Below are 27,821 nucleotides of genomic sequence, written 5' to 3'. Positions count from 1 at the left end.
GGTGCTGATGCTGCGGTTGCTGCGGATGCTGCTGCTGCCTCCTGCCGCTGGAGCCGCGCCTCCTGCACACAACGTGCGCGGAAAAATATTTCTGTGTGTCGGTATGCGTCTGGGAGGAGGTGCGGCTCCGAGATTTTTGTGTGGCAACGGCAGTCACAAGGTCTGGGACTGTTGGCAAAATACGACACACAAGAGAAGCACGTGTAGTGGGCGGGTACCTGCAAACGGTTTTCACGTGGCTCTAGCGAGCAACGAGCTGGGTCTGGGCAGAGAGGCGCGTCAGTGTCAGTCGCACCTGCAGGAGACAGCACCAGCATGGCCGTGGAGATGGAGCCCTCCGAGTAAGTCAACATTTATTAAGACTAATGTACTCAGTAATGTACGGACCACCTGTTTGGTGGTTGGAACAGGCTAACTCCTAGATATTCCACTTTAGAGGAGAATATAATTTCAACTGTTTGGCACCACTGACACTCCTTTATGAAATCATTCTTTTGTATTATTTGCCTTTACCCTAAAAATCGTCAATAGAGTGAAAAATCTCTAAAGCAATCCTGCGTTTCCTGTGATAAAAAACAACTGCGTAGTTCGTGCACCCATGTGGCGTTTGTTTGGTTGTAGGTCTGTCTGATGACGGAGGCTTGTATTATTTACTGCGGATCCTGCGTATGGTGACCATGTGCAGTACACACAGTCATTACTGCATGCCAGAATGCTGTTGTTTTTACTTCATGTGTTGAGTGATTATACAGAGAAAAAGACAGTGTGTGTGTGTGTGTGTGTGTGCAGACTGTATATGTGTTTCTGCTTCATCGACCGGTGCCTGTTGAACCATAACGCCCCTTTCCAGTATATGTTTTTATTTCTTTATTGGTTGATCGTTGATTTTCCTTTTTTTTGGGGGGGGGGGGGACTTGAGAATTTATAAAAAATGGTGTCACTTTGTTTTGGGTTTTTATATGAAAAAGCTATAAGGAGTGTAGATTTAACATTAGGCATCATCGAGCATCGGAGTGATTTTTCAAAAATGGTAAATGAATAACTACAGTTACAAATTTGTTAAATACAAGTAAACTATTAGGTTTATAGCATCGTTTGGCCAACGAAGCATCTATTATGTACTGATAGAAATATTTAGAAGAGGGCACAACAATACAACATATGTATGTAGATCCACAAACCAACACGCACCAAAGCATTATGCAAATACTGCACTGCACAAAAGTTCAGCCTACATGCAAGCAGCTAAACCAAATACATGAACATGTGGATGCACATATATATTTTTCAGAAAGGCAGATTTGCAGTGCTGTTACCACCATTAAGGATACAATTGTCAAATTAATGAATTTATCCTGCAGTTCTGACAGTGAAACAAATCACTTTGCTGGGGGATTGTGTGATGCTCAAAACAATGCTACCAACTTTTTAGTGCAGTGACAATAATGCTGCCGTTTGGCTCAGTGGAGCCGGTGATGTCAGAATATGTCAGTGGTTGTGGTAACTGTCACTGCCACAAGATGGAGACAAATGTTCCTCCCTAGAGCTTTAACTGTGCATGTTATGTAAGAGGAAAGTTCAAGAGGAGGAAAGTTTTTAACACTTGCAACTTGGAAACGTGATACAGGTTGATGTATGCTACGCGGCGACTGATTATGCTGCCTGACGTGTCCGTTCTGACATCGTTATCTCTGACTTGTGTGAGCAAAACACCGGTGAAGAATCTCAGAAGTTGTTTTTTTTGCTGGATATGATTAAATCCTACACACACCAACTTCACACTGCAGTTTGTCAGTGGGTGGGTGGCTCTAACGTACCCTCCTGGTCTTTGTAGCGTGATCCGCCTGATAATGCAGTACCTCAAGGAGAACAACCTCTACCGGACACTGACCACCTTACAGGAGGAGACCACTGTCTCCCTCAACACGGTGGAGAGTATCGACAGTTTCATCGCTGATATCAAATGTGGCCACTGGGATTCTGTCTTGCTCGCCATCGAGTCCCTCAAACTTCCTGACAACACACTCATCGATCTTTATGAACAGGTGAATCTCATATTTTTCAGCTGCTGATCTTTGTCTGGATTTGTGAAGAAGCTGACGAACGCTGACTTCTCCTCCAGGTTGTAATGGAGCTGATTGAAATGAGGGAGGTGGGAGCAGCACGCTCTCTCCTCAGACAAACAGACCCCATGATCATGCTGAAGCAGACCCAGCCGGAGAGGTACAGCCACTTGGAAAACCTGCTCACGTGCTCCTACTTCGACCCACGTGAGGTGAGACAATAAAGGGTGTGTGTATTCGAGCAACTCCGTCGATACGTCTTCAGTAACACCCTGTGACCTCCATGCCAGGCGTACCCGAGAGGCAGCAGCAAGGAGAGGCGGCGCAGGGCTATAGCCGAGGCGCTGGTGAGGGAGGTCAGTGTGGTCCCGCCTTCACGCCTCATGGGGCTCCTGGAACAAGTCAGTGTGAGTACGCTGATCAATACCTTTGTCAATAAGAACCCTAATTATTTGAAAAAGGAGACAAGCTTATTGATCTAATTCCAAACAATGATCTCTTTATTTCTCCTCTTATCCACCACTGTCATGTTAGATGTTAATCTCACTTCATCTGTGCTATTCTTAGCACAGCCGTACATTTTCCCTCTGGCAAGGCTCTTGGTGATAATGATTCAGGTGCTGCAGATTTCGAGTAACAGAAATGTTTGTAGCTTGTGAGTTGAAACTACTGAATGGTATTACATGTATTACTGTTGATGCTGCCAGTGTCTAAATATCAAATATGAAGTAACAGTGTATTTCCTAAAACAAATTAACTTGATTAATTAGTTTTGGATGTTAACACCATTGATCATTTCTTATGAGTATTTTCAAATAGATTTTCCCTGTTTCGTTTCATATCGCTAATTACATTACAGTCACTAATTGAGTGGAACGTGTTTGTCTGTTGACTGTTCTTCATTCCTGACGTTCAGTCTCTGAGGCTAAACTCCCCGGAACAGCTGTCCCCTGAACTGACTATCGACACATCTGGCAACAAGGACAGACAAGAGAAAGAGAGCTTTCCAACCCAGCTGTACCGCCACATCAAGGTAGACCAGAACATTCTGTATACTATTGTAAACAGTTTTGAAATGAACAAAGTATCAAGAAATAAACGAATGACGCAATTAAAAAAGGAATTACATTGTCAGAATTGATTATTTTATAAAATTACTTTATATTTTTAGTTAATTTAGCGGAGTCTGTTTTTGAAATGTATTTGCATTTGATAACAATTGTATGAACGTAATGTTGATTCATCAATTTATTATACATTTTAATGTTTGGTATTTAATACCTTATAATAAATGTTAAATTGAATGCATATATATAAATACGTAATAATGAATATCTAATATTAATAAATAAACACAATACTTACATTAGATTATTTCACATTCATGTTTTGTCTTGTAATTAAATTTTTAGTCCTTGTTCATTGGCTTTAAAACATGAGTATAATACACACACGCACACACGCACACGCACACACACACTCTTACCTGGAGGCACTTGTCTCTGCCTGTGCTTTCATCTCCTGCATCCAGATGGATTTGCTTGTCCTTCTCTGCTCAAGGTGAATGTCGGCCTGTGATGCTGCAGTGGAGAACTCTACACTTCCTCTGTCTAACCTGACCTTCTTCTGACTGTCATCTCAATTTACAGTTTTCACGGCGGTCACATGTGGAATGTGCCCGCTTCTCTCCCGATGGCAAGTACCTGGTCTCCGGGTCTGTGGACGGGTTCATTGAAGTCTGGAACTTCAACACTGGAAAAATTAGTAAGGTAAATACCATGATAGTGATGTCCACGTATCAAGTATAGACATCAGGCCTTACTCATCGTTTTCTCTGCTTTCCTCTTTATACGTGGACACGTTAGGATCTGAAGTACCAGGCCCAGGATAGCTTCATGATGATGGATGATGCTGTGTTGTGCATATGCTTCAGTCAGGATACGGATCTACTGGCCACTGGAGCTCAGAATGGAAAAATAAAGGTTCAACCATCTTTTAAACGGATAATAATGGTGTTTGATTATAGTGTTTCCCAAAAGTTTAAGTCCTTTCAGAAGTGCAGTAGAACTATCAACACTAAAAATCACAGAAGCTGTTGCATACAAACAATTCAACAAATTATATATAACTAGAAATAAGTGTGTAATCCAATGTAAACAATAAGTAAATGTTTTAATTATTCAATTAACTTATTTTTCCCCTGTAAATATGCCAAAGTAACAATGACCATTATTCTAGTCAAGTTAGATTTATTCTGCGTGTGTGTGTGTGTGTGTGTGTGTGTGTGTGTGTGTGTGTGTGTGTGTGTGTGTGTGTGTGTGTGTGTGGAAGGTGTGGAAAATCCAGAGTGGCTTGTGCCTGCGCAGGTTTGAGCATGCTCACAACAAAGGCGTGACCTGTCTGAGTTTCTCCAAGGACAACAACCAGGTCCTCAGTGCATCTTTTGACCAGACCATCAGGTGGGATGTGACATTATTGTGTCTTGTTACAGTACAAGTATTTGCATTTGGTGTAGTAAAAGTGGTAACACTTCGTAATATCACAGAGGGAACTAAATCCTCACAACCCTTGTGCCAACATATTCATTGTGAAGCCATAAAATCACAGGATATTTAGCTGGACAGGAAACAAAGAGATAAAATTACTGACTTTAACAAATTAATGGATGAATACCATTTACGCGAGAGCCCAAATCAGCAAAATTAGACGCATTTATTCCACTTCTGTTTTCCTGTTGTGGCAAAACTTCACTCCTCCAGTGTGGGAGGACGTTCGCTCTCCCCGACCCCAGACATGATTCACTAGCGTTTCAAACGTACACTCATGGTGTGAGCTCTTTTTACAGCCCACAGTGGATTAGGAAGATATTGCAACAACGAGACTTCGAAGTGATGATACAATGGTAAACAGAGGGTCTGCACGTACGTCACTTTCCCTCCCACTGAATGAAAGCCACAGTAAAACAAACCTTAAATCACTTATTTTGACATGTTACAGTAAACACACGTGGAGTTGATTAGCCAGTCTAGTCAACCAGCAAGCCCATCAGAGTGGAGAAGCCCAACACTGGAAACTGTAAAACACTGTTAAACGTACTGCAAAGTGTGTGTGGTTGTATGTTTTCAACCAGTTTAGGTTGGTCTTTTTGAGCTGAGTTGAATTTGTGCCCGTTTGTCATGAGAAACCAGATTTCACTATGCTGTGTTTCTTCTATCAAAATATTGAACACAATTATCTCAATATGATGTGAACCGAGTCGTGCAGCGCTACTTTCTTCCACTGCAGCAGAGACTTCATCCTACCGTGAGATCATGCGCACAGCCTCCACTGGAGATTTGGGGCGTCAGGGATTTCAGCTGTGTAGTCAGAATGATTCACAAATGCTGCAGCTTATTTAGGCATCAACTGATAGCTGCCATCTTAATTCTCACTCCTAAAACCTCCATGCAGCAAAACTCAGCGCCTGATATCACATGTTGCTTGCACGCTTGTGTACTTGGGCGTCAATATACAGCTCCTTGGTTATGAAGTATCTCTGTCTCTGTCTCTCTCTCTCTCACACACACACACACACACACACACACGCACGTTGGAGTCACACTGACTCCCCATCACAGTTGTGGAGTTGAATATCTATTTCTGACTCCTGGGGGGTGTGGGCTGAGCCGCACTGTTGAACGTGCATGTGCTGTGTGGGTGCAGCTGAGACACCATGTGCTCAGACACAAAGCTGCAACGTGTTCCTCCACTTGATATTCCACAAGCCTGCAGTCTGAATTGTTTACATCCTCCCAGAGATGGAGTGAATCAGTGAGCATTAGGCCTTTTGTCATGGTTAAGCTAATCTGCACCCAGTCTTTCCACAGGAGCTAAAAATAACTTGTGCTCGTCTGCTAAGGAACACGTTTTGTCTGCTGTCACAAAAAGAAAAGGGGGGGGAAAAAATCCCCCCTTTTAGTTAAAAATAACATTTTTTATGAGTCAGAGAAACTGGTTTGAGTATTTTGAACAGCTTTTACATCGATATTCTATCTATTTAATTTTCAGGATCCATGAACTGAGGTCAGGCAAGACTCTAAAGGAGTTAAATGGCCATTTATCATTTGTAAATGATGCATCTTTCACTCAAGATGGACTTCACATCATCAGCGCCTCATCTGATGGCACTGTTAAGGTACGGGGACCAGTTTTTATGACTGTCTGGACTGCGTACTGTTATGTAAGATACTGACTTGTCCTTGTGGATTTGGTCATGCTTTAGTTTAAATACTGCAATAAAATAAGGGTCCGGGTACCTCCACTGTAACAAATGTGTAAAGCAAGGGAATAAAAAAGGAAGTTAGCACATTGGGGGTTGCAACTTAGTGTTTAAGAGGAACTAAAAAATAAAGAAGGCTGTAATTGTTTTAAGTACTCAACGTCGAAGGAGAGTGCAGCAATCGTGCTATGGGGTGAGAAGATTGTAGAGCATTGGGTATAAATGCTGAAATTGTAATTCAATTAATTGTAGAAATATTCTGATATATTGAAACAATGCAGTTGTAAGAACATTTATGAACACGCAAGCTCTGTCATTACACAGACTTAACAGTGACACTCTGCAGCTCTGTACACTCTAAGCCTTTTAGCTCTGGTCTCTACCCTGCAATTATTTAATTTTAACAGGTTATTAATAATAAACTGCAGCTGTTTCCTAGATCTCCCCCTTAATCCTATTACTTCCTCCCATGTACCCAACATTAGGTAATCACAGTATTTCAGAGGCGCCGGTGCAAAAATATTTACTCTGGTAATTAACATGCTGGATTCTACAGTGTGACCCAGTATGTGTGTGAATATTTCTCCATGTGTATGTTTTAGATTTGGAACATCAAAACTTGTGAGTGTATCAACACGTTCAAATCTCTGTCTCGGACATCCGACGACCCCGTCAACAATGTGATTCTTCTACCCCAAAACCCTGAGCACTTTGTGGTTTCTAACCAATCCAACGTGGTGGTCGTCATGAACATGCATGGCCAGGTGAGAGCTCTTAAACATAGAAAAGGTTCTTTCATGTCAAGACTGACTGTATTTACTCAACTGGAATGATGCTGTATTCATTTTAAAGGGATAGTTCAACCTTTTCAAAATAAAAAGTGCTAGTTCATTGGGAAACTAAAGGTCAAGTTGAAGTGACATTCTGCTTGATTGTGATGTATTTCTGAGTCAAGCAGGATGGAGAGTGATTGGAGATTTGATTGGAACACTGAAAAGCCAGCATACTCGGTGCATCTCATAAAATAATTACAGATGATGACCTGATGGCAGATACTCACGCTAGCAGTATACGTGTAAAATGTCCAACTTAAAAAGTTGTCACACATCCTACTTTCTTCAAGATTTAATACACTGAGCAACTGGGCTCCTTGAGCCACCTTATTTTGGGTAAAGAAAACGGTTTGAGGTGGCAAACAACCGCCGACACGCCATTATTGAGAACTACCCATGAATCTTATTTGCTCGACTTCTGTACACAGTGCAAAAAGCTGTAGATGGTTTGATGAGGGGTCGTCAAGCACCTATCATTTATTGTACAGAAAGAATGAAACGCTACAATTTATGGCCTTAGGTTTTTGAATAGGTGAACAATGTAGTCAAGGATCTGAAGAAAAAAGGTTCAAAAGGAATTTTTCATTTCAGGTGGACTTAAACAAGCAGCTGCTTAGCTTAGCATAAAGACTGCATATTCTTATATTCAAATGTAAAATGTTTATGTGATTTGTGAGCCTGACAGATGTTTGAGATAAGAGGTTTTGCTACTACAGAGAGCAAGGATAACAGCTTCCCCATTTCCTGACTTTATGCTAACCAAAGCGAATTTAGCCAGCTGCTTGCTCCAGCTCAATACAGACATGAGTAGGAATGTTTTCCTCTAACAGACGTTCTAATTTATCGATAATAAAACAAGATAGTGAATTTTTTTTTGTAAAGTCTTACAACCCATTATGAATCAGGATTTTAGTTAAGCAGGCAGCTACACCATACCTATCGTTATCGATGCTAAATGCGACCTTTCTCCTCAGATTGTAAAGACTTTCTGCGCGGACAGCAGAGCAGGGGCAAACTTTGTGTGTTGCACCGTCTCGCCTCGCGGGGAGTGGATTTACTGTGTGGGGGAGGACTTGGTGCTCTACTGCTTCAACTATGTGACAGGAAGGCTGGAGAAAACGCTGACCGTAAGATCCAATGCTTGTATCACTCATTATTACAGCCTGTGAGAGGAGGCGGTTTATCAACACTCATGAGAAATGTGAATTATTACATTTGTTTTCTTTTTGCATCCACAGGTTCATGAGAAAGATGTGATTGGCATCGCTCACCACCCGCATGAGAATCTGATTGCTACATACAGTGAGGATGGCCTCTTACGGCTATGGAAGCCCTAGACTGCTGCCTACATCATAATATGGAGGACCTAGACAACCAAAATTTAATGAAAGGACAGGGATTAAATATGTTTTTCATCAATTTTACAAACACTAAATCGAGATGATTTTGCCACAAGATAATCTGAACTTCAGCTTTTGTCATATTTTTTGTGGGCTCAGCATATGTTTATATAATTAGGCTACTCTCACACTTTCCTTTGTTTCTACGTCACAATCTTAATCCAAAAGAACATGGTCTAAGTATTACTGTTGTTGCTAATATTATTTTAGCATAAAGAGAATGGAACCATCAGGCCTTTTCAGCATTTAATTTTTACTAAGAAGTAAAAGTGAGACTAAAGATGGTATGCAACTCCAGTTTTATTGGAAGGTGGATAAATGTGAAAACTATGCAGTGATATTTTTGTGTTTGCAATACTTCCATCTAACTACAGTATTTGTGTTTAGAGGAATGAACAATGTTAAATAAAAAGACACGGCCAGAAGCAAACACAAACTGAATTCTGAGTTGCTCCCATCGGGCAGGCCAGCGTCACTGTATGAATGTGAATGAATGGCTAAATGAGAGGCCATATTGTAGCCCTTTTGGTATTAAGGTAGAAAGGCGCTATACCAAAGCTGGCCGTTTAGCTTTCTGACAGTTAATAGGCATTTTCAGCCTGTAGCCTGTAATTTTTCAACCCGTGATGGCAATGCAGCAGCTCTTCAGGAACCGCCATTGTTTTGAATATGAACCGCACCTGCATATCCTCAAAGGTTGCTAATTGGTCCAAACAACTGGCAGCTCGGACACAAATACATGAATTTGAAGCCTGACCAGATGGTTTCTTGGGTGAGACTTTGTGATATCGGCTGCCTTGTAAGGTAACTGGTCACATATTGTAGCGAAGTTTGTTCCGAGAGGGATTTCAGAGTACGACACCTCTCTGTGGTCATTGCAAATACACACCCCGTTTTTCCAAAAACTCAACGTGGAGTTTGTATTCATGTTATCTGCAGTGATTTACTGATTGATTTGTCTTTGCACTATCTAGGTCCTCCATAGTGTACATGTGTTCCTCATGGATCCAACCTCACCAGTGCAGTTTGAATCCCCATTTTCATATCTTTCATTTTTAGACATGAAAATGCATGATGGTGAACTGTCGTGAAAATATTTTGTAATAAAAATGCTTCTTGTTTGGGCATAAACAAACAATATCAGGTAAACAGTTTGTCAATTTTTGTTTATAATGATACTTTTGTAATTTTGATTTCTTTAGATGGATGTCATTTGTTTTGTCTGATACATTCCTGCATGCTACCTCATTACACGGCCTAAACATTACTCTACAATAATTGTAGTACTTTCCTGAAAAATATGCATGACAAAAAAATATCAATAGAGCTCCAGTGACACATTCTGTATAATCAGTGTATTTAACGTGGTCATATTACTGTCATGTAATTTGTGTTGGCTGTGCCCAGTATATCTGTGTATTAGTGGGACATGTACGCCTGCAAGAAACAGAGCTATTTCCTTGACAAATATTAATTATTTTTACTGTCTCAAATTTGTCATTGTTGCAAAAATACTGTTTAGTCATTGCAGTCTATTTTGTGTATTGTGTTGTATATAACTTTGACAGGCATTGTCTAAAATTCAATAATAAAATTTAAAAGCTGTTTCATTGGTTTGTGTGCGCCTTAAGAAATGTTTTCTACAACATCATTTTTTACTTAAGTGTATATTTAAGTTGAAAATTGTGTCTTAACTAAGTCTTAATAAATGAAACTAACTGACTAAAGTATATTAAATATAGGACAGGAATTTCATGCAGTAGCCTTAATCTTATGTGTGGTGAAGTTGTAAAAGTAAATACCACTCAAACAATTCAGAGAGGCCATCAATCCATTTAATCAGAAAACATGAGTATAAACAAGTACATGAAGATGCGTGCATCAACTAACGGTCCAGTGTGTAGGATTTAAGGGATCTACAGGCAGAAACAGAATGTAAAATTCAGAGCTATGTGTCCATATCATCAACTGAAGAACCACTGTGGATTCATTGCTTAGCACAAGTCCCCCGTATGAACACAAGGAGAGTCTTTTTCCATGGAGCCAGCCATGTAATACCACTATGTTTCAACAGGAACCTGGATGGGACAAACCAACCACTTGGCTTGTCATGTTGAAGTGGCAGCTTCTGATACGGTAATGACAAAGCACCACTTGGAAGACGGACAAGAAGTAATTGGTTGCTGAATTTTCTAAGGTCTGAAAAATCAAAATTAGCCAAATGAAAATATGGACAGGCAACAGCGGTAAGAAAGGACAAACACTGGTGTGACCCTTTGCAAATGTAAGTTATGGAAAATGGATTTACACTGAAGTTGCAATCTGCACCTTAAATTCTAGAAGCCATTAAATCCTTCACACTGTTTAAAAAAAAAAAATTGTTTTCACACGACCCACACAAACAAATTGCATTTTTAAAGGTTGCACTGTGAAATGAATTACCCTGACATCATGAATACTCATAAACGTGCAGCTGCTTCAACTATTTCAGAACCACCCACTCCATAGAGCGTAGTCATGTTTTCAATATTCAAGGCAAAAAAAAAGGGGGGGGGGGAAACAAAATTAAATTGCATCATCAAGCTTAAAAACAGACACTTCAATGAGGTATCAGGTGTGCTGATTTTAAGTACCTTCCACCAGCCCCTTTGGCATTTACAATTGCAGCTATTGTGCATGAACATGTTTAATTTACTATGTAGATTAAAATCTAGAAGAGGGTCATCAGATTGACCAAAAAAATACCTAAACAATTTATCTGATGTTCTTAAAACCTACAATTATGTCACAAACAATGACGACAACCAAACATTAGTCACTGCCTCTTAGTGCTTGATCACCATCGAGGCACTAGGAGCCTGGGACAACTGAAATTAGCTCTGAGTTGAGAGTCCTCAAAACTCGCAATCACGCAGACATTACAAGACAGCAACAGAGCTTCAGAAGAGAGAACTTGTGTGTTTGTTTCTCTTACCAAAAAAGAATAACTCAGCATAGTCACTGAATGTCAGAGTGGAGCAGCTGTCAAACCTTAAGTCACAGATAAATCTGGAGAAGACGCGGTTTAGTGCATCGTACGCCGAACAACTGCCAGCTGCAGAACAACAAGACAAGATTTTTCAGCCTTCTTCAGCGCAACAGTAATGCACCTGGTTGTCATTCTGCTGTGCATTTTTAATTCTTTAATAACTAATAAAATTCAACTGCCTTCAGGTCTGACTCAAGACATTCTGTGTTTGCCTCACTACAAACTTCCATGTTTTCTTTATCACTACTCCTTTACAGGGTCTTGGGAAGGTGGAGCCCATCCTCGCTGACACCCTGAAGTGGGTATCAGTTAGGTGCACAATCTGGGATGTTACACACACACACACGTTAGTTTTACTGGTTTCCTGGCCATGTTTTCAAAACAAAAATGTTTGACATGACAGCTTGTAGTAATTAAAATGTTACAAATTAAATTGCTAAAGCACATAAAATAGATTTCTTCAGTTTAGTAGTTTGAGCCTCAATACTCTTACCATCAGTCTCAACGCAGATCTTCTAGTCACATCTGAAAGATTGTTTAGAAAATAGCCCTTGAAAGGGTAAAGCTTGATTTGTAGCTGAGTGAACACCGTTGCCCAATCATGCAGCCTGTGCCACTGATGGGCATTTCAACCTTCACTGTGGTCGTGGAAACGCGAGCTGACCGTATGTTGAGTTTCTGTCAGCAAAGGCAGTTTATGTGTAGCAAACAGTTTTGGAGTTTGAGCCAATAAAAATTGATTCGTTACATTTATTAAAACAAATAAATTACAGAGGAGCGGAGGAGGGGATGATGGGCGATGCACTGGAGGACATGTTATATTTCAAGACGCTTAGTTATCCTTCTGAGGAGGCGCAGGTCAGGCTATGCTCTAAATCTGATGCACAACCAGAAATCAAGCTTAAAACAATATCAACTGTTTTAAATTAAATATCAGTGTACATCTTCAACATCTGAAGACTGTGTTCACATGATGGGTTGAACTAGTGGTGTACAACTGCAACAGGTTTAGTAACACTACAAAACAAAGACTATTTTATATTCATATTGGCATCAGGTTAAGAGTTGCCTCATGAATTGCAGGCAGTCCTTGTTCAGACAAAGTTCATCTTTGCCTCCGTTAACACCAGCCCTCGACTTTTGTCACAGTGATTGAAAAAATTAAATAAGAAATAAGATCCCAGAGAGGATGATGAGTCCCACTCAAACCACCTTTATGCCTGAAACTTACTGCATCTTAAAGTTGAAGCATAAAGTTGGGTTATTAATGGTCCTTAAAACAATCAAGAGGGCGTTTTACAGTTCAGCTTGAAAGCTAACTTCATTGAGTTATAATTTTAAGAAAAATAACCCCCAAAAAGTGCACATAATTACAAAAAAGGTGCTTTGTTTTCAGAGATGATAGTTTGGGCTTGTGGAATAAAAACGAACCAGCTGGGATTTAAGACGTCTGGCACTGAGCGCCGCCAGCACTGGCGTAGTCATCTTCATCCATGTAGTAGTGCTGACGGCTGTGTCTCCTTCTGTTCTCAAAGTCACAGTCCTCCAGGTCGGCGTAGATGTAGAGGTCGTCATCCATGCTGTCTTGCTGCTCCGCTTCCATCTTTACTGGGAGGTAGTGCTCCAGCTCCTTCAGCCTGTGCTTTGGGAGGAAGTTGGCTTGTGGAAATACCACCTAATGGGACCAATATCATTACATAAATGGATGAAGCGCACCGCAAAGTCGAGTTCATACAACATTTTAGACAAATTAGTAAAAATGACACTTACAGAGAAGTTAATGATCAGGTGTCCTTTCTCAAATGGTCTTCGGTGCATTGGCATCCCTTCATTCCAGACGCACTTTGTGTCCCCAGGCTTTATTAGTTCCCCTGGGGTAAACAAAACAATAACATGGTTTGTTTCAGTGATGACATGAAGAAGGAGTCAACACATTTATCATGTCTGCACCAGGGCTGTGCTCTGACCCTCGATGAAATAAATCTGTGGTTTATTTCCAAGCCTTTTATGAAGCTGAGCATGATTTTGAAAAACACTCTCTCTGGACAAGTGTTATGAGGCCTCCTCACACAATCTGTTCTGCCCTGTGCCAGATGAAACTGCCTGTATGTTGTCATCTTTGGTGGCTATTTGTAACGTCATGCTCCAGACATCTGTTGTGTAACTCTTCTAACACTGCAGCTTGGGTGATTGACAGTTAGATGTCAGCGGCTAAGAGTTACAAATAACCACCAGGCTTTGCTTCCTGTCTGTAGGACTAACTGAGGGCAAGAAGTCCCTAAGGTGTGTCAGAGCAAGCGAAAGGGTAAGGACATGCTGTGAATGAGGCCCAGTGTCTGTTGAAGCACATGTTGGACCTGGATGTGAGGTGATGAGGAGAGTTCTGTTGTCCAGTGTCTGGACAGGCTTCTGGAAACCACACAAAGCCTCTACCAGCTGCAACTCCATCGGCATGATCAGGTCCTCCCCTTTCCTGGTAGCAACAAAAAACAAGGTCAAAAGATAGAATCACCTTCTTCCAATTGTATGTCTCTGCCAACCACGTGTACGTACATGTTTTGAAGAAATCTAAATAAAATAAAGGGGGGGGGGGATTAAGTGTGCAGTGAATACTGCCTAAAAGACTGTTTCTGCAAAACACTACAGGGAAGTTTGACCTTTAAACTTTTAGATACGAATTATCATCTCTTTTCCATTTGATCCTGTCAGACATTTGGGTGAAATTGTACCCCCATCGGCATTTACATTCTTGAGTTATGGTTCTAAACATGTTTTGTGAGGTCATGGTGACCTTGCACTCTGACCACCAACATCCCTTCAGTTGAACCTTGAGTCCCATTTGTGGATGTTTTCCCTCTAAGTCCCTCCAGCTGTTCTTGAGAAATCACATTGCCCAGAGTGTGATGGACAGGGTTCAAAACCGTGACCGGAATGTAATTTCAATACAAGAATGTGAAACAAAAGACCTTGGACTGAGAAGATGTTACCTGGTGAACAATGGATGTTCTCGCTGGTCCAACACAATGACGATGTCACCTGGTTCAAGTCCTGGCTCCTGGTCTCCCTCTCCATGAAGAACTATCTTCTGGCCATCTCTCATTCCTGTAACAGATATGTGAGAAGGCAATGTGTGTGTAATATCAGAATTTCAGACACATTTAGGTCAGCTCTCGCTTAACTCTTACCCTTGTCAATGTGGACCTCTAATATCTTCTTCTGTCGCAGGATTTTCCGACCTGCGCATGCTTTGCAGCGGTCCTTCTGATTGATTCTCTGTCCCTGGCCCTGACAGCTGTGGCAAACAGTGGAGACTTGCTGGACCATCCCTGGTACCAGTTGATGTACTCTGACCTGCATGCCTGTGCCATGGCACGACATGCAGGTCTGAGCAGCTCCTTTCCGACTGCCACGACCTGTCATTGGAAAATAACACGAGCTCTTTATATGGACAACAAAGTTAGTCTTTATAGTTTAAGGGCCAATGTTCACACAATATACGGAATGAAACCACCAGGTAGGAAAATATAAGATTACAATTGCAAAACAGATGCATTGTGTGAAAGGACAAAGGGCCTTTTCATGGTCGGCTTGAGGCTGCTTGTGCTGAGAATGTGAAATGACCCAAAACCTATCGCTGCACAACTAGAGACATACCTTCACATCTTTCACAGATAGTATTCTTCTGGACTGAAAGTTTTCGTGTAGCTCCATTGTAGAGTTCTTCCAGTGTAACTGTAATCTGATGCACAATAGTTTTCCCTGCATTGGTGGGGAAATAACAAACACACACACACACACACACACACAAAACAAAGTGATGAAAGATAAATCATAAATGATCATATATTTACAAAGCAATTTACAAGTTAAGAATAATTCTCATTCCAAGTGTTAAAGCCTTTTATACAGCTGCCACATGAAATAGAACCGGCTTGAGTTCAATAGCTCTAACCAGCTGAAACATAGTTTTGCATTATGAAACTGTCATACGTGTCAACTCTGAGACACAAATTCAAAGTATCATTCAGACAAATGATTATCTTAACAACTGTACCTTTTCTCTCTCTGTGCATCCGACTACCACCTCCAAAAAACAAGTCAAAGATGTCCATGGGTGATGCAAAGCTCCCTCCACCACCGCCGCCGCCGCCACCTCCTTCCTTTATAGCTTTTTCACCTCCACGGTCATAAAGCTCTCTCTTCTTGGCATCTGACAACACCTCATATGCTTGTGAGATTTGCTTGAACTATAAAAAGAATGACAATACATCTTTGAGGAGGGCGAGGGGGCAGAAAATAGTGCTGTAAATATAAGACTGCTTAGAAAGCACTGAACTCCATGATGTAGTCAAGAAGACAATTACTGTGGTCCAAATATGACTTAAGTATTAGTTTTAGATGGCACTACCAAATCAATCAAAAATTAGTGTAAAATACATTCTTACCTTCTCTCCTTCCGTTGGATTTTTGTCAGGGTGATACTTTAAGGCAAGTTTGCGATAGGCCTTTTTTAGCTCATCAGGAGTTGCATTTGGTTTCACACCCAATGTGTCATAAAACCCAGTTTCTTTGACCATCTTTGCTTCAGAGTAACAACCTAAGAAACGTAAAAGCAAACGGTTAAAGAGTTCAAGATACCCCTGGAAAATGTATCTCTCACAAAAATGATTTTTAAAAACTTGTCTAGAAATATTAAAATTTCTGAAAAAGGGTGGCAGCGTGGAAAGTAATGGGCAACCTTCATGAAGAGTGAAAGTGAAACATAAATGCAGGGACAAAGCTTTTCATCACGTAGCTGAACTGAGTCAGCATTCTGTTGATGTGGCAAGGAAAGGATTGAGGGCTTTATCAGCTGAAAAACAGGCCAGATTTAAACACGTGCTTATTAACTGGAGAAAAGACATAAGACCCGAATACAAGTTCAGTACAATGTCACAACTAAGTACCATATATTCAATTAGTGTACACATCAGCCACACAAATTTAAAGAAAAATGAACATTTCGCATTTTGACAAAAGATTATTTTTTGCAGATCATTACCTACTCGGTGTATGAAAGAGTGACACACACACAAAAAAACATGAACAAATGAGTGGAGAAACAGGATGATAAAGTCCCAAAGGGACACAATGCATGACAGATCAGTTAATGCTTTAAAGCATGTGAAAGAGAAGTGAATCGTATGCTACAGCGGTTCTCTGCTCCCGCAAGTCCAGTGGTGGTACACACTGTAACGACAGAATTATAGCAAAAGAGGACGCAAAATCAGAAATCACACCTAAAAACCCAGGTGAGCACCTATGAGCACCTCTTTTACCATTAGCAAACCTGCATGAAGTCAGTCAGTCATATTTTTGGGGTTGTTTTGAATAATCATGCTCCTGCAATGTCATGAAAAGTAATACAGTAAGACAAACGTGATGAAATTTCATTACACGGGTTAATATTCAAACACAAAAGGCATGACTCTTCATGAATCAATTACAGAATTATTAATCAAAGTATCAATTCAGTAAATTTCCCGTCATCAAAGACTGCAAAGGAGGTTATCTGACAATGATGCGGTCGTAGATGTGCTAAGGGGGATTTCAGTTCGAGGTATCTGAGTCAACTTTATTCTAACTTATTCTTTGATTAAATGTTATAACGTGAAATTAAAAAACAACAAAACAGAAACACTGGCGACGACGGCAAGAAACTGGAAACAACGCACACGCAATTGAAGGTACATGACCAATCAGATTTATCACCACAAACCATGAAACTCAAAATAATTTTCTGTTTGACACTAGTGATACTTCAGCAACCACTTGTTCCTCATGTAAATGATAAATAACATTCGCTCTGAGGCCCTGCGTGAATTAGCCATTACCTGACCACTGATAGCAAGGCTAACGCTAACGGCTAGCTACGCTACCAATGGCTAACTGTTTTCTGACAAGGTAATTTCAGTGAGAAACCTATAAAAGCAAAACATGTACAATTATAGTATTATATTCATACCTTATTTAAGAAGAATCACAACAGGTGAACGAGGACTCTCGTGGACGACTCTTCCAGAAGATTCGGATTCAGTACCATAGACAAAACTGCGACACGGTGACGTCAATCTCATGAGACGCAGAACGGAGAATCAACAAAAGCAAGCGTGGGGGCACTTTTTGTGCATTTGTTTGAAAGGCTACAAAAGATGATAAAATGCCCACTTGTTGGCTTGTCAGCCTGGAACGAATTCATAAACCTATTCAGCTGCTTCACCTCCAGACGGTGGTCCTGGGTCGAGGTCCAGAAACGACCATTAAAGACAAAAAATGCTCCCGGCAGCAAGGTAATACAACGACACTCTTATACTGTATGATACCTTGCTAGCAAGTTGAAAGGCAAGTGCACTCAAACCACTAATAATAATAATGTACGAAGCATAATACACATTAATGCACCATATTAGAATATTTACTTGAACGGTTTTAATAATCTGTTGACTGCAGGTATTTAAAAGCCTCATCGATGCGAGCATTATGATTTCTGTTTTTATTATAGTTCTGCACCATTGCTAAAATGATTGTCTCATCCATCTCAAATTACTTTTTTAAAAAGAGTTTTGTAAAAGATATTAAACATACTTTAACTTGTGCATATGTTCTCGATCAGTTGAATTGAATGCAGAGTGCAACAAAGGTTATGTCAAAGTTAAACAGGTGAGAGCATCGTATTTTTTGTCCAACTCATAAAATAAATCTGTACTATTACTTATTGCAGAAAATTTAATTTGAATTTCCTTTCTTTCTTTCTTTCAAAGCTGGGCTTGAACCCCACCTCTGTAGACTCTGTGGTGGTGGGTAAAGGACATGAGATCAAAATGAAGCCGGGACAGCGGCTTCATATTGTCAACCAGCTCTACCCGTATACTGTACAGTTCAAGGAGGATACCAGGTGCTTGAAAAGACCACAAGAGCTGGCGTCAGATGATGACAAGAGCCATGTAGAGGCTCTGAATATGAAGGCAGCCACACCGACAGGCCACGGAGAAGCCAATGATAGAAGTGTAAGATCTGCAGAATCTGGAAGAAGTGTGCTCATGTTTAAAATGTAGATTTTTTTCCATCGCATAGCTACAGATATAATGTAAAAGCATGACGAGAGAAATAAAGAAAATCTTTTGCAGGAAAGTGGTGGACACTGGAGCCAAGGCCTGAAGACTTCAATGCAAGACCCCAAGATGCAGGTGTTTAAAATGAGCTTTTCTAGACGTTAGCTGATTTAAAAAAAAAATTTTGGCTTCATTATTTTCTCACCAAGTCTGACGTGTTGGAGGTTGTTTTTTTTTAGGTGTACAAGGATGATAAAGTAGTAGTAATCAAAGACAAATATCCTAAGGCTCGCTACCATTGGCTGGTCCTCCCATGGCAGTCCATCCCAAGTCTGAAAGCCCTGCGTGAGGAGCATTGTGACCTGTTGAGACACATGCAGGAAGTGGCTGACCAGATGGTTCAGCAGTGCCCACATGCTAGCTCGTTACGCTTCCGCAAGGGATACCACGCCATCCCCAGCATGAGGTTAGTGATGGAAACAGCCTCAATGATGTGTAACTAGCATTGCTGCTCTTATTTAAGAAAAACAAACAAAAAAGGTTTTGCATATTCAGTCCTTTTTGCTTCCAGCAAGATTTTCAAACTTTGCTTTAAGAACAGGGTTTTGCATTATTTGCAAGAAAAAAAAACTTACAGTGTACCAGCATGACAGGCTTCAGATCAAATTCCAAAGGGAAATTCCAAATTACAACACAGGGATGTAATGTGGGTGGGCGTCGTCAGTCATTATTCCTGTAGTATGTAAACAGGAATATGAGTATAAAGTTTGTAAGAAACTCACACAAAAACCCTAATCAAAATATTGCCTTATTTAGGATAAGGCAAATACTCAAATTATTGCAGTCCCTGTAAACCTAGTCAAGGTTTCAGACTTGTTTCCTAAGTAGACGACTAAACATGTTCTATTTGAACTCCTACAGTCATGTTCACCTCCACGTGATCAGCCAAGACTTCGACTCTCCTTGTTTGAAGAACAAAAAGCACTGGAACTCATTCACAACCGACTATTTTATTGAGTCTCAGGGTGAGAGAACCTTTGTTTTATGAATATTTAAGTAGAATTGATTGTAAGATGTGTGAACTGTCATTAGATGTTTTCTAGGTATACCTAATAAACTTGCAGTCAATTGATTTGTACGTTTTTTGTGGTCACTTGTGTTTTCCTCCACAGATGTCATTGAGATGCTTGGAACAAACGGACGGGTCACGGTGAAAGAAGGTGCCAGTGAGCTGTTGAAACTACCTCTCCGCTGCCACATGTGTCACACACAGCTTCCCACCATCCCAGCTCTCAAGCAACATCTGAAGTCTCACTTTCCCAGCTGAAAATGTGTCCTCGAACTCAACACAATATGTCAGACATTCACATGTTCAATATGGGTTTCTTCCTGTGTTGGCAGTTTTTACCTGTTAAGTAGGATATATTGTGTTCTAAAACAGTCATCAAGTCACAGCATTGTGGAGCTTTAGCTGCATGACCAACATGTTAATTTTCCGTGTGTATGACAGGATGCATATTAGTAATGCAGGATGTTAATTGTTTGAGGACATATGCTTGGGTGTTACAGTCCTTGGACTGCACCATTTGACTACATTTTCTGACCTCTTTCAATATATTACATTTTTTTTTTATAGAATTATTGTTTACAATGTATTTAAATTATCTGACGGCACAGCTGATTTTACCTGTGAATAATGTTACAAGTTTTTTGGGACTCCTGAGATTTTTAGAGCTTAGCCGCAATGATGTTTTGAAAATGAACATGGCCAAATGTACCTCCACCCATCTAAAACTGCTACCAGCTATATTGGTTGGCCTGTATAGCTGTCCATCAACAGCCGAAACCAGAAGGCACCTGATTGGGCAGCTTAGCTGTACATCAAAAGGCTGAGGCCGGGAAACCTAAAGCGGGCGTCAACGCCTTGTTGGATCGGCTCTGGGTGAGCAGCGGCAAGGAGGATGAGCATGGGTCCCCAAAAGCCAAAAGAAAAAGGCATTTTATAGAACAAACAATAGATAAGAGGGAGAGGGATAAAAGGCGCAGTGCAACACGAGTGATTCTTGGGGAATCGTTTGCTCGCTGGAGGAGACGAAAAGAATCAAAAGGTTTGCACAAGTTGCAGCCTTTCTTTTGGACAGGTAAGAAACCCATTTGCCAACTTTGCTTGCTACTTATGGAGGCTATATTTGCTGTAATTTAGATTTAGGGGAAGGGCGAGTGGGAGCAAGGAGGGAGGGTTCATGATCAGAGTATGATTCAAAAACAATTTGGACAGATTTATGCTATATTGCTTGTATATTGTGTTTCTTATAAAAGAAAAGATAAACACAAAAACAGGCAGCACCTACCCCTTCTTTAAGCAGCATATTTAACAACAGGAATAAGGGCTTTCCGGCTTAATTCCGTAACTGAATTTGTCTGTGGCAGATGTGTTGTTTGTCGCCATCCAGTGGCAGAGTCAGGAGGTCTGATCTGGTAGGAGTTAAAGGTCAGTTCAGTATATAAGGTTACCAGAGAGCGTATTTTATGTTACACTATAATACTGTGTTTGTGTTGGAACTCCTTCGTGTTGGTTCGTGTCACTGACGAAGGAAAAACATGCATGGCCCGTATGGGGATCGAATTCGCGACCTTGGCGTCATTAGTACCACACTCTAACCAACTGAGCTAACCAGCCTTATAAGACTTTAGCCACGGCATTGGAAATTCACTTGAGACAATAACATTTTTCTTTTTTGTTTTCATACATTGACGCTCTTGTAATCACAATCCCAACAAAACTAAAGGTTTGTTTGTTTTGTCCTGTCTTATTCACAAACTGACAACCAGGGGATGTGAGAAAATCCCACGATACAGATAACTGAAGAAGAGAGCAACATATTTGTTTGACAAGTAATTGTAATGTGATTTCTGAATTTAGGAACAGTTACACTTTACATTGTTGTATTACAGACAACATACATGGATAAAAACAGGCTAAAGGTTTAGGCTACATAACCATTGCAATAAAAACACACACACACACACACACACACACTCACACACACACACACACACAAATTAGCTGGAGGTAATATTATTGTGATAGAATCAACTATTTGTAGTTATAGGCAAGAGCCACCTGAGGCTGTTTTTTTAATGGTGTACAAGTTCATACTGGGAGATGTAACGCTGCACATAATGATGTCATCGTCTCCTTAGGCGGAACTCTCTGTCGTCATCATCTGGCACCATCAAATTGTCCACTGAGTGGAGGCCATCGTCGCCTATATCCTGGAAGAAGTACTCCTCGCTTTCACAGCTCTGAGTTCCGTTCACGCAGTCTTTGACTTTGATCTGCTCCATCTCGTCGCTGTCGCTCGCATTACTGTCTTCTGTGCTTTCACTGGTCTCGCTGGTCTCATTGCTCTCACTACTGGAACTCTCACTGGTCTCATTGCTCTCACTACTAGAACTCTCACTGGTCTCATTGCTCTCACTACTGGAACTCTCACTGGTCTCATTGCTCTCACTACTGGAACTCTCACTGGTCTCATTGCTCTCACTGCTGGAACTCTCACTTGTTTGATTGCTTTCACTACTGGTACTCTCATTGGTCTCGTTGCTTTCACTACTGGTACTCTCGCTGCTGTCACTGGTACCACCCATGATACCAGTTAAGCTCATAGTGTCTGCGCTGTCACTGGTGGTGTCGCTGCTGTCGGCGTGGTTCTCTAGCAGCGGCAGGTTTGTGTCACCCTCAGCGTTGTTGACTCTCTGTCTGAAAATCATACCGGTGGAGGTTTGAGTGGGCTGCTTCTTAATCAGTTCCTCCGACTGACCTTTGACCTCTGAGCTGCTGTTGTTCTCTTTGCTTAGGAGTTTTACAACACTTGCAAACACTTGAACCCAACTCTGAAGTAGAGAATCAACAAAGCGTTGTGTTAATGTCAAATAAACTGGACATAGATTTAACTCAGTTGCATGAGCGGAATGTTCCTCCCACCTTTCGAACGTTCTCCTCGCTGCCCATGTTGTTATCGCTGGTTTCAGCCAGGAAGTTTATCTGTGGAAACAGAGGGAAGAATATGATCAGGGTGGAGATCAGAATGATAGCGTAACATGGATTCGCCAAGCCTGTACAGGTAGTTATGTGTTTTATTCTTTTCTTACCTCATCTTCATCTGATTGACTGTTCTCTGATGTCTGTTAAAATTAGAAAATGGTACAAATCAATGAATCATCAAATGGACAGAGCAGCAAAGCGTTTACTTTGTCGTACTTTATCACAGGTATCTGCACTGCACCAACAACTGTAAAAATACATTGAACTGGGTGTTGTGGATGTTCCATAGCTTATCTCTGTTTGTCTGGTGGTGACTTGTTTATCTCAACAACTGCTCATCCAATCAACGTCAAACCTGCTGTGTGCATTGCTGGTGCAATGAAGTCTAAGGGGGGTCAGGGATCTGAGGGTCTAGGGTTTGTGATGACAATCGTAATGAGTGAGATGCCAGACAGAGCTAACTGAGATGACAGACTCCAAAACTGAAAAGCTCTGAGCAGACAGAGCTAACTGAGATGACAAACTGGGAGGACAGACTGGATCCTGGATAGCTTTGACATTCTCTATCTGTCTGTCTGTCCGTCTGTCTGTCTGTGGCAATTAGCAAAATAGTCAGAAAGGGCCCTGAGATGGCAGTCTGAATTACTGAGATCAAAGACTGAGATCAAAGTCAGATTTTTGTTTTTTGACATCATAAAACTCACGGCTCAACTTCTATGGCACTGGACTAGATACCAGTGGTGTGGTCTGGTATAATTATGCCACTGACATTTATGATTAGATGGGCTGTCTTGATGTTTTGTGATGTCACAAAACCCACACCCTTGCCCCCCCCCCCAAAAAAAACAGGCACTAAAAAGCAAACCAGTTTGAATTCTGAGAACTGTATTCATTCCCAACACAAACCACTAAATGCCTGCACAAATGTGAAATAGGTAAGATGTAGGTTGATCGTAGTAACAAACAAGCCTTTGTTTTTTTCCAGTCACTGATGACTATAACAATCCAAAGAATTTAGCATAACATTGTAGCAATATTTCCCACCTCTGAATTGGATTCCAGTGATTCAGACTCTGTACTCTTTAAAAAAAACAAACAAAACAGACACATCAGTTAAACACATTAAAGTTAGGAAATGTAATCATTGGATTAACCTGCCAGGCAGGAAATAGTAAAAATAAAAGACTCACTTGATTTGATGTATTTTCTTCAGAGCTCTGCAACACAAATAAGTATACTCATCACAAAAAAGTGAAATAAGCAGCGAAAATTTTTAAGGTGCACAAAGCGTTGTTGCCTGACGTCACTTCCGTTCACATTTGCTGTAAATACCAAACAAAAACAGAGCAAGCTCGCCCCTCCCCCCGTGTTTCTATAAATGGCGTGAGCGCGCATCAACATGGAAAGGGGACCTGTGCTGCGCTAACTGCTGAGATGAGTGAGCAAACTCCAACTGTTCGGCGAGTAAATTTATATTCTGTTTTTATACAATATCTTAACGAAATTAGATTATGAGTTCCAGTTGATATATTTAGCTCGCAGGATAATTTGGAAATAATGACTTTTTATGGGCGCGGGGGCTCAAGGGAGCAGCTCATGCATATACTACAACCAATCTTTATGTTTACCTCCCTGTCAAGTAAGGACGTAGCCAACTGTGCATTGGATGGGAAGCCCTTCTGTAGGCGGAGTTCTGCCCACTTCTGAAACGATTCCCCAAAGTAAATGCAGGTCTTCATTCGTTCCTTCTCAATCTCTCTTCTTCTTGCCAAATATTCATCTGAGCGTCTTTTCTTCGGTTTCCCAGAGTGTAACAAAGAGTTGCTAGACGCCGTCCTGCTACTACCATCTACTATCTACTCAATCGACTCTGCTTATTCCCCAATGTATGCATGCGCACTAACCACCCCCCCCCATCCCCAACCATCTTGTCTGTGATTGGCTTGAACGTGGTTTGTTATGTTTGTGTGCACATCCTGTGCACTCAGTGTTCGTTTGCCGTTTGTGAGCCCCGTGTTGTCTCCAGAGACCAGACGTTTTCATAGTGTATTCAGGGGGCAGGCAGCTAGTGGATCAAGGGGAGACGACCGCCATCGCGCTGAAACCATGCAGCAAGGCTTAGTGCACCTTTAAGGGAAATTTATTCAGCATGAGAAAATAACAATTTTCTCATTACATTTATACAGATGATCCTACCTGAATCTCAGAGGTGTCGTTTTCAGATGACTGTGAACCAGACAAACTTGCGGTCTGGGCAAATAACGAGAAATCAAACATACACAGAAGATTTAATGATAGCTTTCACCACCATAAGCAACATCGATAACCCTGTTATTCATTTAAGTTTCATTCCTGTCAGCTTTTTCCCAGACAAGTTGTAGCAGCCAGACCAGCTGCAAACACTGTGTAAACAATAGTCTCTGGATATGTTCTGAAGTGGAGAACATTTAAGCAACCACACCTATTGTGAGGGTATTCTGCTGACAGAGGAACGCAGCTCTTACAAGGTCAAATTTATGGGTTAATTGTAGGGTTCATGCTCCGTACACTCAATCTCTTAAAAGATGAACACTCACCATGTTAGCTTCAAGCTCACTTGTCTCCAAAACAGCGTCAAATGAAACCTGACAAAAAGAAAACCAAGATTTGATACAGATCCATGCAAACTAGACACTTTTATCGTGCCCACACAAGTCCCGCTAAAAGTCGTTCAAGGTGATCATTGTATTTGTTTTGTGAAACACTGCTGCAACTTGAAATACCTCAGATAAATCAGTGCGATTGTGAGATTAAAATCCACGTCGAAATATTTTTGAAATTTGGATGGATTAGGTTTTGTGTCTCACTGCACCACTTTACTCAAATTGTAAATGTAAATAAATCTAAATATATCATAATTGCATTTAGCTTTAAATTCTGCTGTTGTAATGACAAGTAGATAAGCCCTTGCACTTATTAACTTTCGAATAATGTCAATTAAATCATTCTACAGAACCCAGTGGAGATCTTTCAAATGTTTCGACAGCTTCATAATAAACTCATCTTTATTGTTCAAAAATTCATACTTACTGGGTTGGTAAAAACGACCCCAAACAGGAAAAATGTTAAAATGATAACCTTCATTCTGGAACAGAAAAGCGTTATTCATATTATACTTCTGTTTAATTCAATTGGAGACAGAAACAATACTTTTACATGCGTCAATTATGTATAAAAAAAACCTTTTCACGTCAGTTATCCAATGTTCCTCTTGTGTCTAAACATAAAAAAAGTATTTCTCAAAATATTTCCAATCCATTTTTAATTGACAAAAATTACATAAAAATCCTACTGCTCCTGATTTTTGTTCAGGATCTTTGTATAACTATAGTGGGTGGATCAAAAATGAAATAAAATAATTGAATACGCTAAATGAAAAACAACAGCAACATATAGTGAGGTTGCATGCTGCTGTGCAAAATAATAAGTACAAAAACAAAAGAAAAATAAAATACCTTTTTGTTCTTAGGATGCAGAGCTGGTGTGAGAAGCTGTCAGTGGCATACAGGAGAACCCGGCGCCTATTCTGAGCCACGAATGGGAGCTGGCGGTGAATATATGTGCTAGGAACGCCTGAGCACTACCGTATATAAGTAACCTCAATTAAGATCTGGTTGCATCACTTCCTTCCGGATTTCTCTGCTGTCGACATGCCAAGGTGTATTTCTTACAGAGAGAGCGAGCTGAAAACAAACTCATTCTGGCAGCATGATGATTGCGCATACACACCACAAACATACGCGCGTGTCTGTGCTTCTATCCTTGTGAGCTCATTACTGTAACGCTCAGCATCCCAATGAAGAGCCTAAACTAAACCGTCTTCTAACCTTTCAAACAAACCCTCAAACTGGCCGCTGTCAGACAGCACAGCGGGAACCGAAATAACCTCAAGTCTAAACAACAAAAGTGGGTCCTCACACGGATAGACGGACACACACAAACACACACACACACACACACACACACACACACACACACACACACACACACACACACACACATACACTTATTTCATTCAGTCACTTCATTTCCTCCCTCTGCTCCTCCCAAGTCTTAAGTGAAATACAGTTTAGATTACAAAACCACAGGATTTGAGGCCCTTAGAAAAAACAAACTCACCCACTCAGAGAGGAAAGAGGCCCAGACATGTTACGCTTGTTTCCGGTGACATAGATTTTCTTTTTTAAAATGGAGTAATTTGACTTTAATTACTGTCAGGCAGGAGATGTATTCTAGATTCAATACATTCATGAAAAAAAATGGAAAAATGAACACTGCAACATCTTTCTCATAGAGTTCAACTGCCAACTCGATGAGGCTGATAACACTGGAAATTAATGACTGCTGAGTTTTAACAACGTTCTTGGAAACAGGATGTTCTTGGAAACTTGAGCACTCACAAAAAGCTTAAATAAAGACATGCATATTTCCTCCCTCCAACTCATAATTGTTTCCTGGATATCCATACATGGTCAGGCCTAAAATAAGATTATAGAATTCCTTGTTTAACCTCACTTTGGATGTCAACTATGTAAGAGAAACATGTAATTAGTCTGGGGATGTTCAACCACAGCTACCAGTTGCTGTAAGGTCCTGCTTTAGAAAGAGGAGGAGTGAGGAGAAGATGATTGATGCTTGTTATGAAACACAGACACGCAGTCAGCAATGGCTGCACATTCACCCAAAAGCCTCTGAAGTTTTTAGGATTTATTGGCTCTTCTTTCCTCTGTGTGAGTGGCTGTGAACACCAAGTCAGTGTGTCCGAACCGGATTCGTAAAGTACGTCCAGCTCGTTGTTTCAGTCCAAGCGCTTTTGAGCAGAGCGATCGTTTGTTCTTTTTTTGCATTACTATGTGCAGGACATCAACACTCAGTTGTCCTAAAGTGTGTTTTAAGCTCAATTCGATGTTCTTTTAACAACATTGAAAGCAGATTATGGCCAAGTTATTTTATTACTTTCAGTGCATTGTTTTTTTTTTATTTATTGGTAAATCAGTTTAATCATCTTTTAACAACCAAATTATCTTGAGAAAAGACATTCAATCAGTACTTCACCACAGT

The 27,821-nt window shown here is 40.7% G+C and overlaps 4 protein-coding genes across 7 annotated transcripts; 2 read left to right on the top strand and 2 right to left on the bottom strand.

The window, feature by feature from the left end:
* Positions 1–123: 123 nt before the first annotated feature.
* On the top strand, positions 124–10,153 carry LOC147257568 (WD40 repeat-containing protein SMU1-like). Of its 2 annotated transcripts, XM_086211576.1 has the most exons (13): positions 124–341; positions 622–666; positions 1,835–2,045; positions 2,123–2,275; positions 2,354–2,470; positions 2,980–3,096; positions 3,713–3,832; positions 3,929–4,045; positions 4,395–4,522; positions 6,111–6,237; positions 6,924–7,085; positions 8,129–8,281; positions 8,393–10,153. In XM_086211576.1, the coding sequence occupies exons 3-13, from the start codon at positions 1,851–1,853 to the stop codon at positions 8,489–8,491; spliced, it is 1,488 nt and encodes a 495-aa protein (XP_086067702.1). In that variant the 5' UTR covers positions 124–341; positions 622–666; positions 1,835–1,850; the 3' UTR covers positions 8,492–10,153. The 2 variants fall into 2 exon arrangements, with proteins under 2 accessions (XP_086067702.1, XP_086067701.1); XM_086211575.1 differs by lacking the exon at positions 622–666.
* Positions 10,154–10,375: 222 nt separating this feature from the next.
* dnaja1 (DnaJ heat shock protein family (Hsp40) member A1) lies at positions 10,376–17,716 on the bottom strand. Of its 2 annotated transcripts, none has more exons than XM_086211570.1 (9): positions 17,587–17,716; positions 16,028–16,179; positions 15,637–15,829; positions 15,237–15,341; positions 14,768–14,995; positions 14,570–14,684; positions 13,940–14,055; positions 13,353–13,453; positions 10,376–13,257 (listed from the first exon to the last, which is right to left on the bottom strand). In XM_086211570.1, exons 2-9 carry the CDS (start codon positions 16,157–16,159, stop codon positions 13,024–13,026), a joined length of 1,224 nt encoding a protein of 407 aa, XP_086067696.1. In that variant the 5' UTR covers positions 16,160–16,179; positions 17,587–17,716; the 3' UTR covers positions 10,376–13,023. The 2 variants fall into 2 exon arrangements, with proteins under 2 accessions (XP_086067696.1, XP_086067697.1); XM_086211571.1 differs by lacking the exon at positions 17,587–17,716 and adding an exon at positions 16,901–16,925.
* On the top strand, positions 17,680–23,010 carry aptx (aprataxin). 2 transcript variants are annotated; one of them, XM_086211574.1, is made up of 7 exons: positions 17,680–17,911; positions 18,235–18,281; positions 18,383–18,628; positions 18,749–18,808; positions 18,961–19,139; positions 19,595–19,698; positions 19,846–23,010. In XM_086211574.1, exons 1-7 carry the CDS (start codon positions 17,782–17,784, stop codon positions 19,998–20,000), a joined length of 921 nt encoding a protein of 306 aa, XP_086067700.1. In that variant the 5' UTR covers positions 17,680–17,781; the 3' UTR covers positions 20,001–23,010. The 2 variants fall into 2 exon arrangements, with proteins under 2 accessions (XP_086067700.1, XP_086067699.1); XM_086211573.1 differs by having other exon boundaries at positions 17,685–17,911; positions 18,913–19,139; positions 19,846–21,853.
* Positions 21,584–26,318, bottom strand: scpp1 (secretory calcium-binding phosphoprotein 1). The gene is made up of 9 exons (XM_086211572.1): positions 26,216–26,318; positions 25,791–25,845; positions 25,298–25,345; positions 24,918–24,971; positions 23,912–23,938; positions 23,766–23,801; positions 22,829–22,861; positions 22,662–22,721; positions 21,584–22,570 (listed from the first exon to the last, which is right to left on the bottom strand). Exons 2-9 carry the CDS (start codon positions 25,842–25,844, stop codon positions 21,863–21,865), a joined length of 1,020 nt encoding a protein of 339 aa, XP_086067698.1. The 5' UTR covers position 25,845; positions 26,216–26,318; the 3' UTR covers positions 21,584–21,862.
* Positions 26,319–27,821: the final 1,503 nt, after the last annotated feature.

Source organism: Aulostomus chinensis, chromosome 8 (genome assembly GCF_037954235.1).
Source record: "Aulostomus chinensis isolate RoL2024-O1b breed Wild chromosome 8, RoL_Achi_v1.0, whole genome shotgun sequence".
Classification (NCBI taxonomy): Eukaryota; Metazoa; Chordata; class Actinopteri; order Syngnathiformes; family Aulostomidae; genus Aulostomus; species Aulostomus chinensis.
This window is presented reverse-complemented; position numbering and strand designations above follow the sequence as displayed.

Coding starts and splice junctions, on each gene's coding strand:
- LOC147257568 (XM_086211575.1), top strand. CDS start 316: ATGGCCGTGGAGATGGAGCCCTCCGA. Junction 2,471..2,979: donor GGCTCCTGGAACAAGTCAGT/GTGAGTACGCTG, acceptor CCTGACGTTCAG/TCTCTGAGGCTAAACTCCCC. Junction 7,086..8,128: donor TCATGAACATGCATGGCCAG/GTGAGAGCTCTT, acceptor CTTTCTCCTCAG/ATTGTAAAGACTTTCTGCGC.
- dnaja1 (XM_086211570.1), bottom strand. CDS start 16,159: ATGGTCAAAGAAACTGGGTTTTATGACACATTGGGTGTGAAACCAAAT. Junction 15,342..15,636: donor GATGCACAGAGAGAGAAAAG/GTACAGTTGTTA, acceptor CCACCAATGCAG/GGAAAACTATTGTGCATCAG. Junction 14,996..15,236: donor TATCTGTGAAAGATGTGAAG/GTATGTCTCTAG, acceptor TTCCAATGACAG/GTCGTGGCAGTCGGAAAGGA.
- aptx (XM_086211573.1), top strand. CDS start 17,782: ATGCCCACTTGTTGGCTTGTCAGCCTGGAACGAATTCATAAACCTATT. Junction 18,282..18,382: donor GTTATGTCAAAGTTAAACAG/GTGAGAGCATCG, acceptor TTTCTTTCAAAG/CTGGGCTTGAACCCCACCTC. Junction 19,699..19,845: donor CTATTTTATTGAGTCTCAGG/GTGAGAGAACCT, acceptor TTTCCTCCACAG/ATGTCATTGAGATGCTTGGA.
- scpp1 (XM_086211572.1), bottom strand. CDS start 25,844: ATGAAGGTTATCATTTTAACATTTTTCCTGTTTGGGGTCGTTTTTACC. Junction 23,802..23,911: donor AAGAAAATACATCAAATCAA/GTGAGTCTTTTA, acceptor TTTTTTTTAAAG/AGTACAGAGTCTGAATCACT. Junction 22,722..22,828: donor GTCAATCAGATGAAGATGAG/GTAAGAAAAGAA, acceptor CTGTTTCCACAG/ATAAACTTCCTGGCTGAAAC.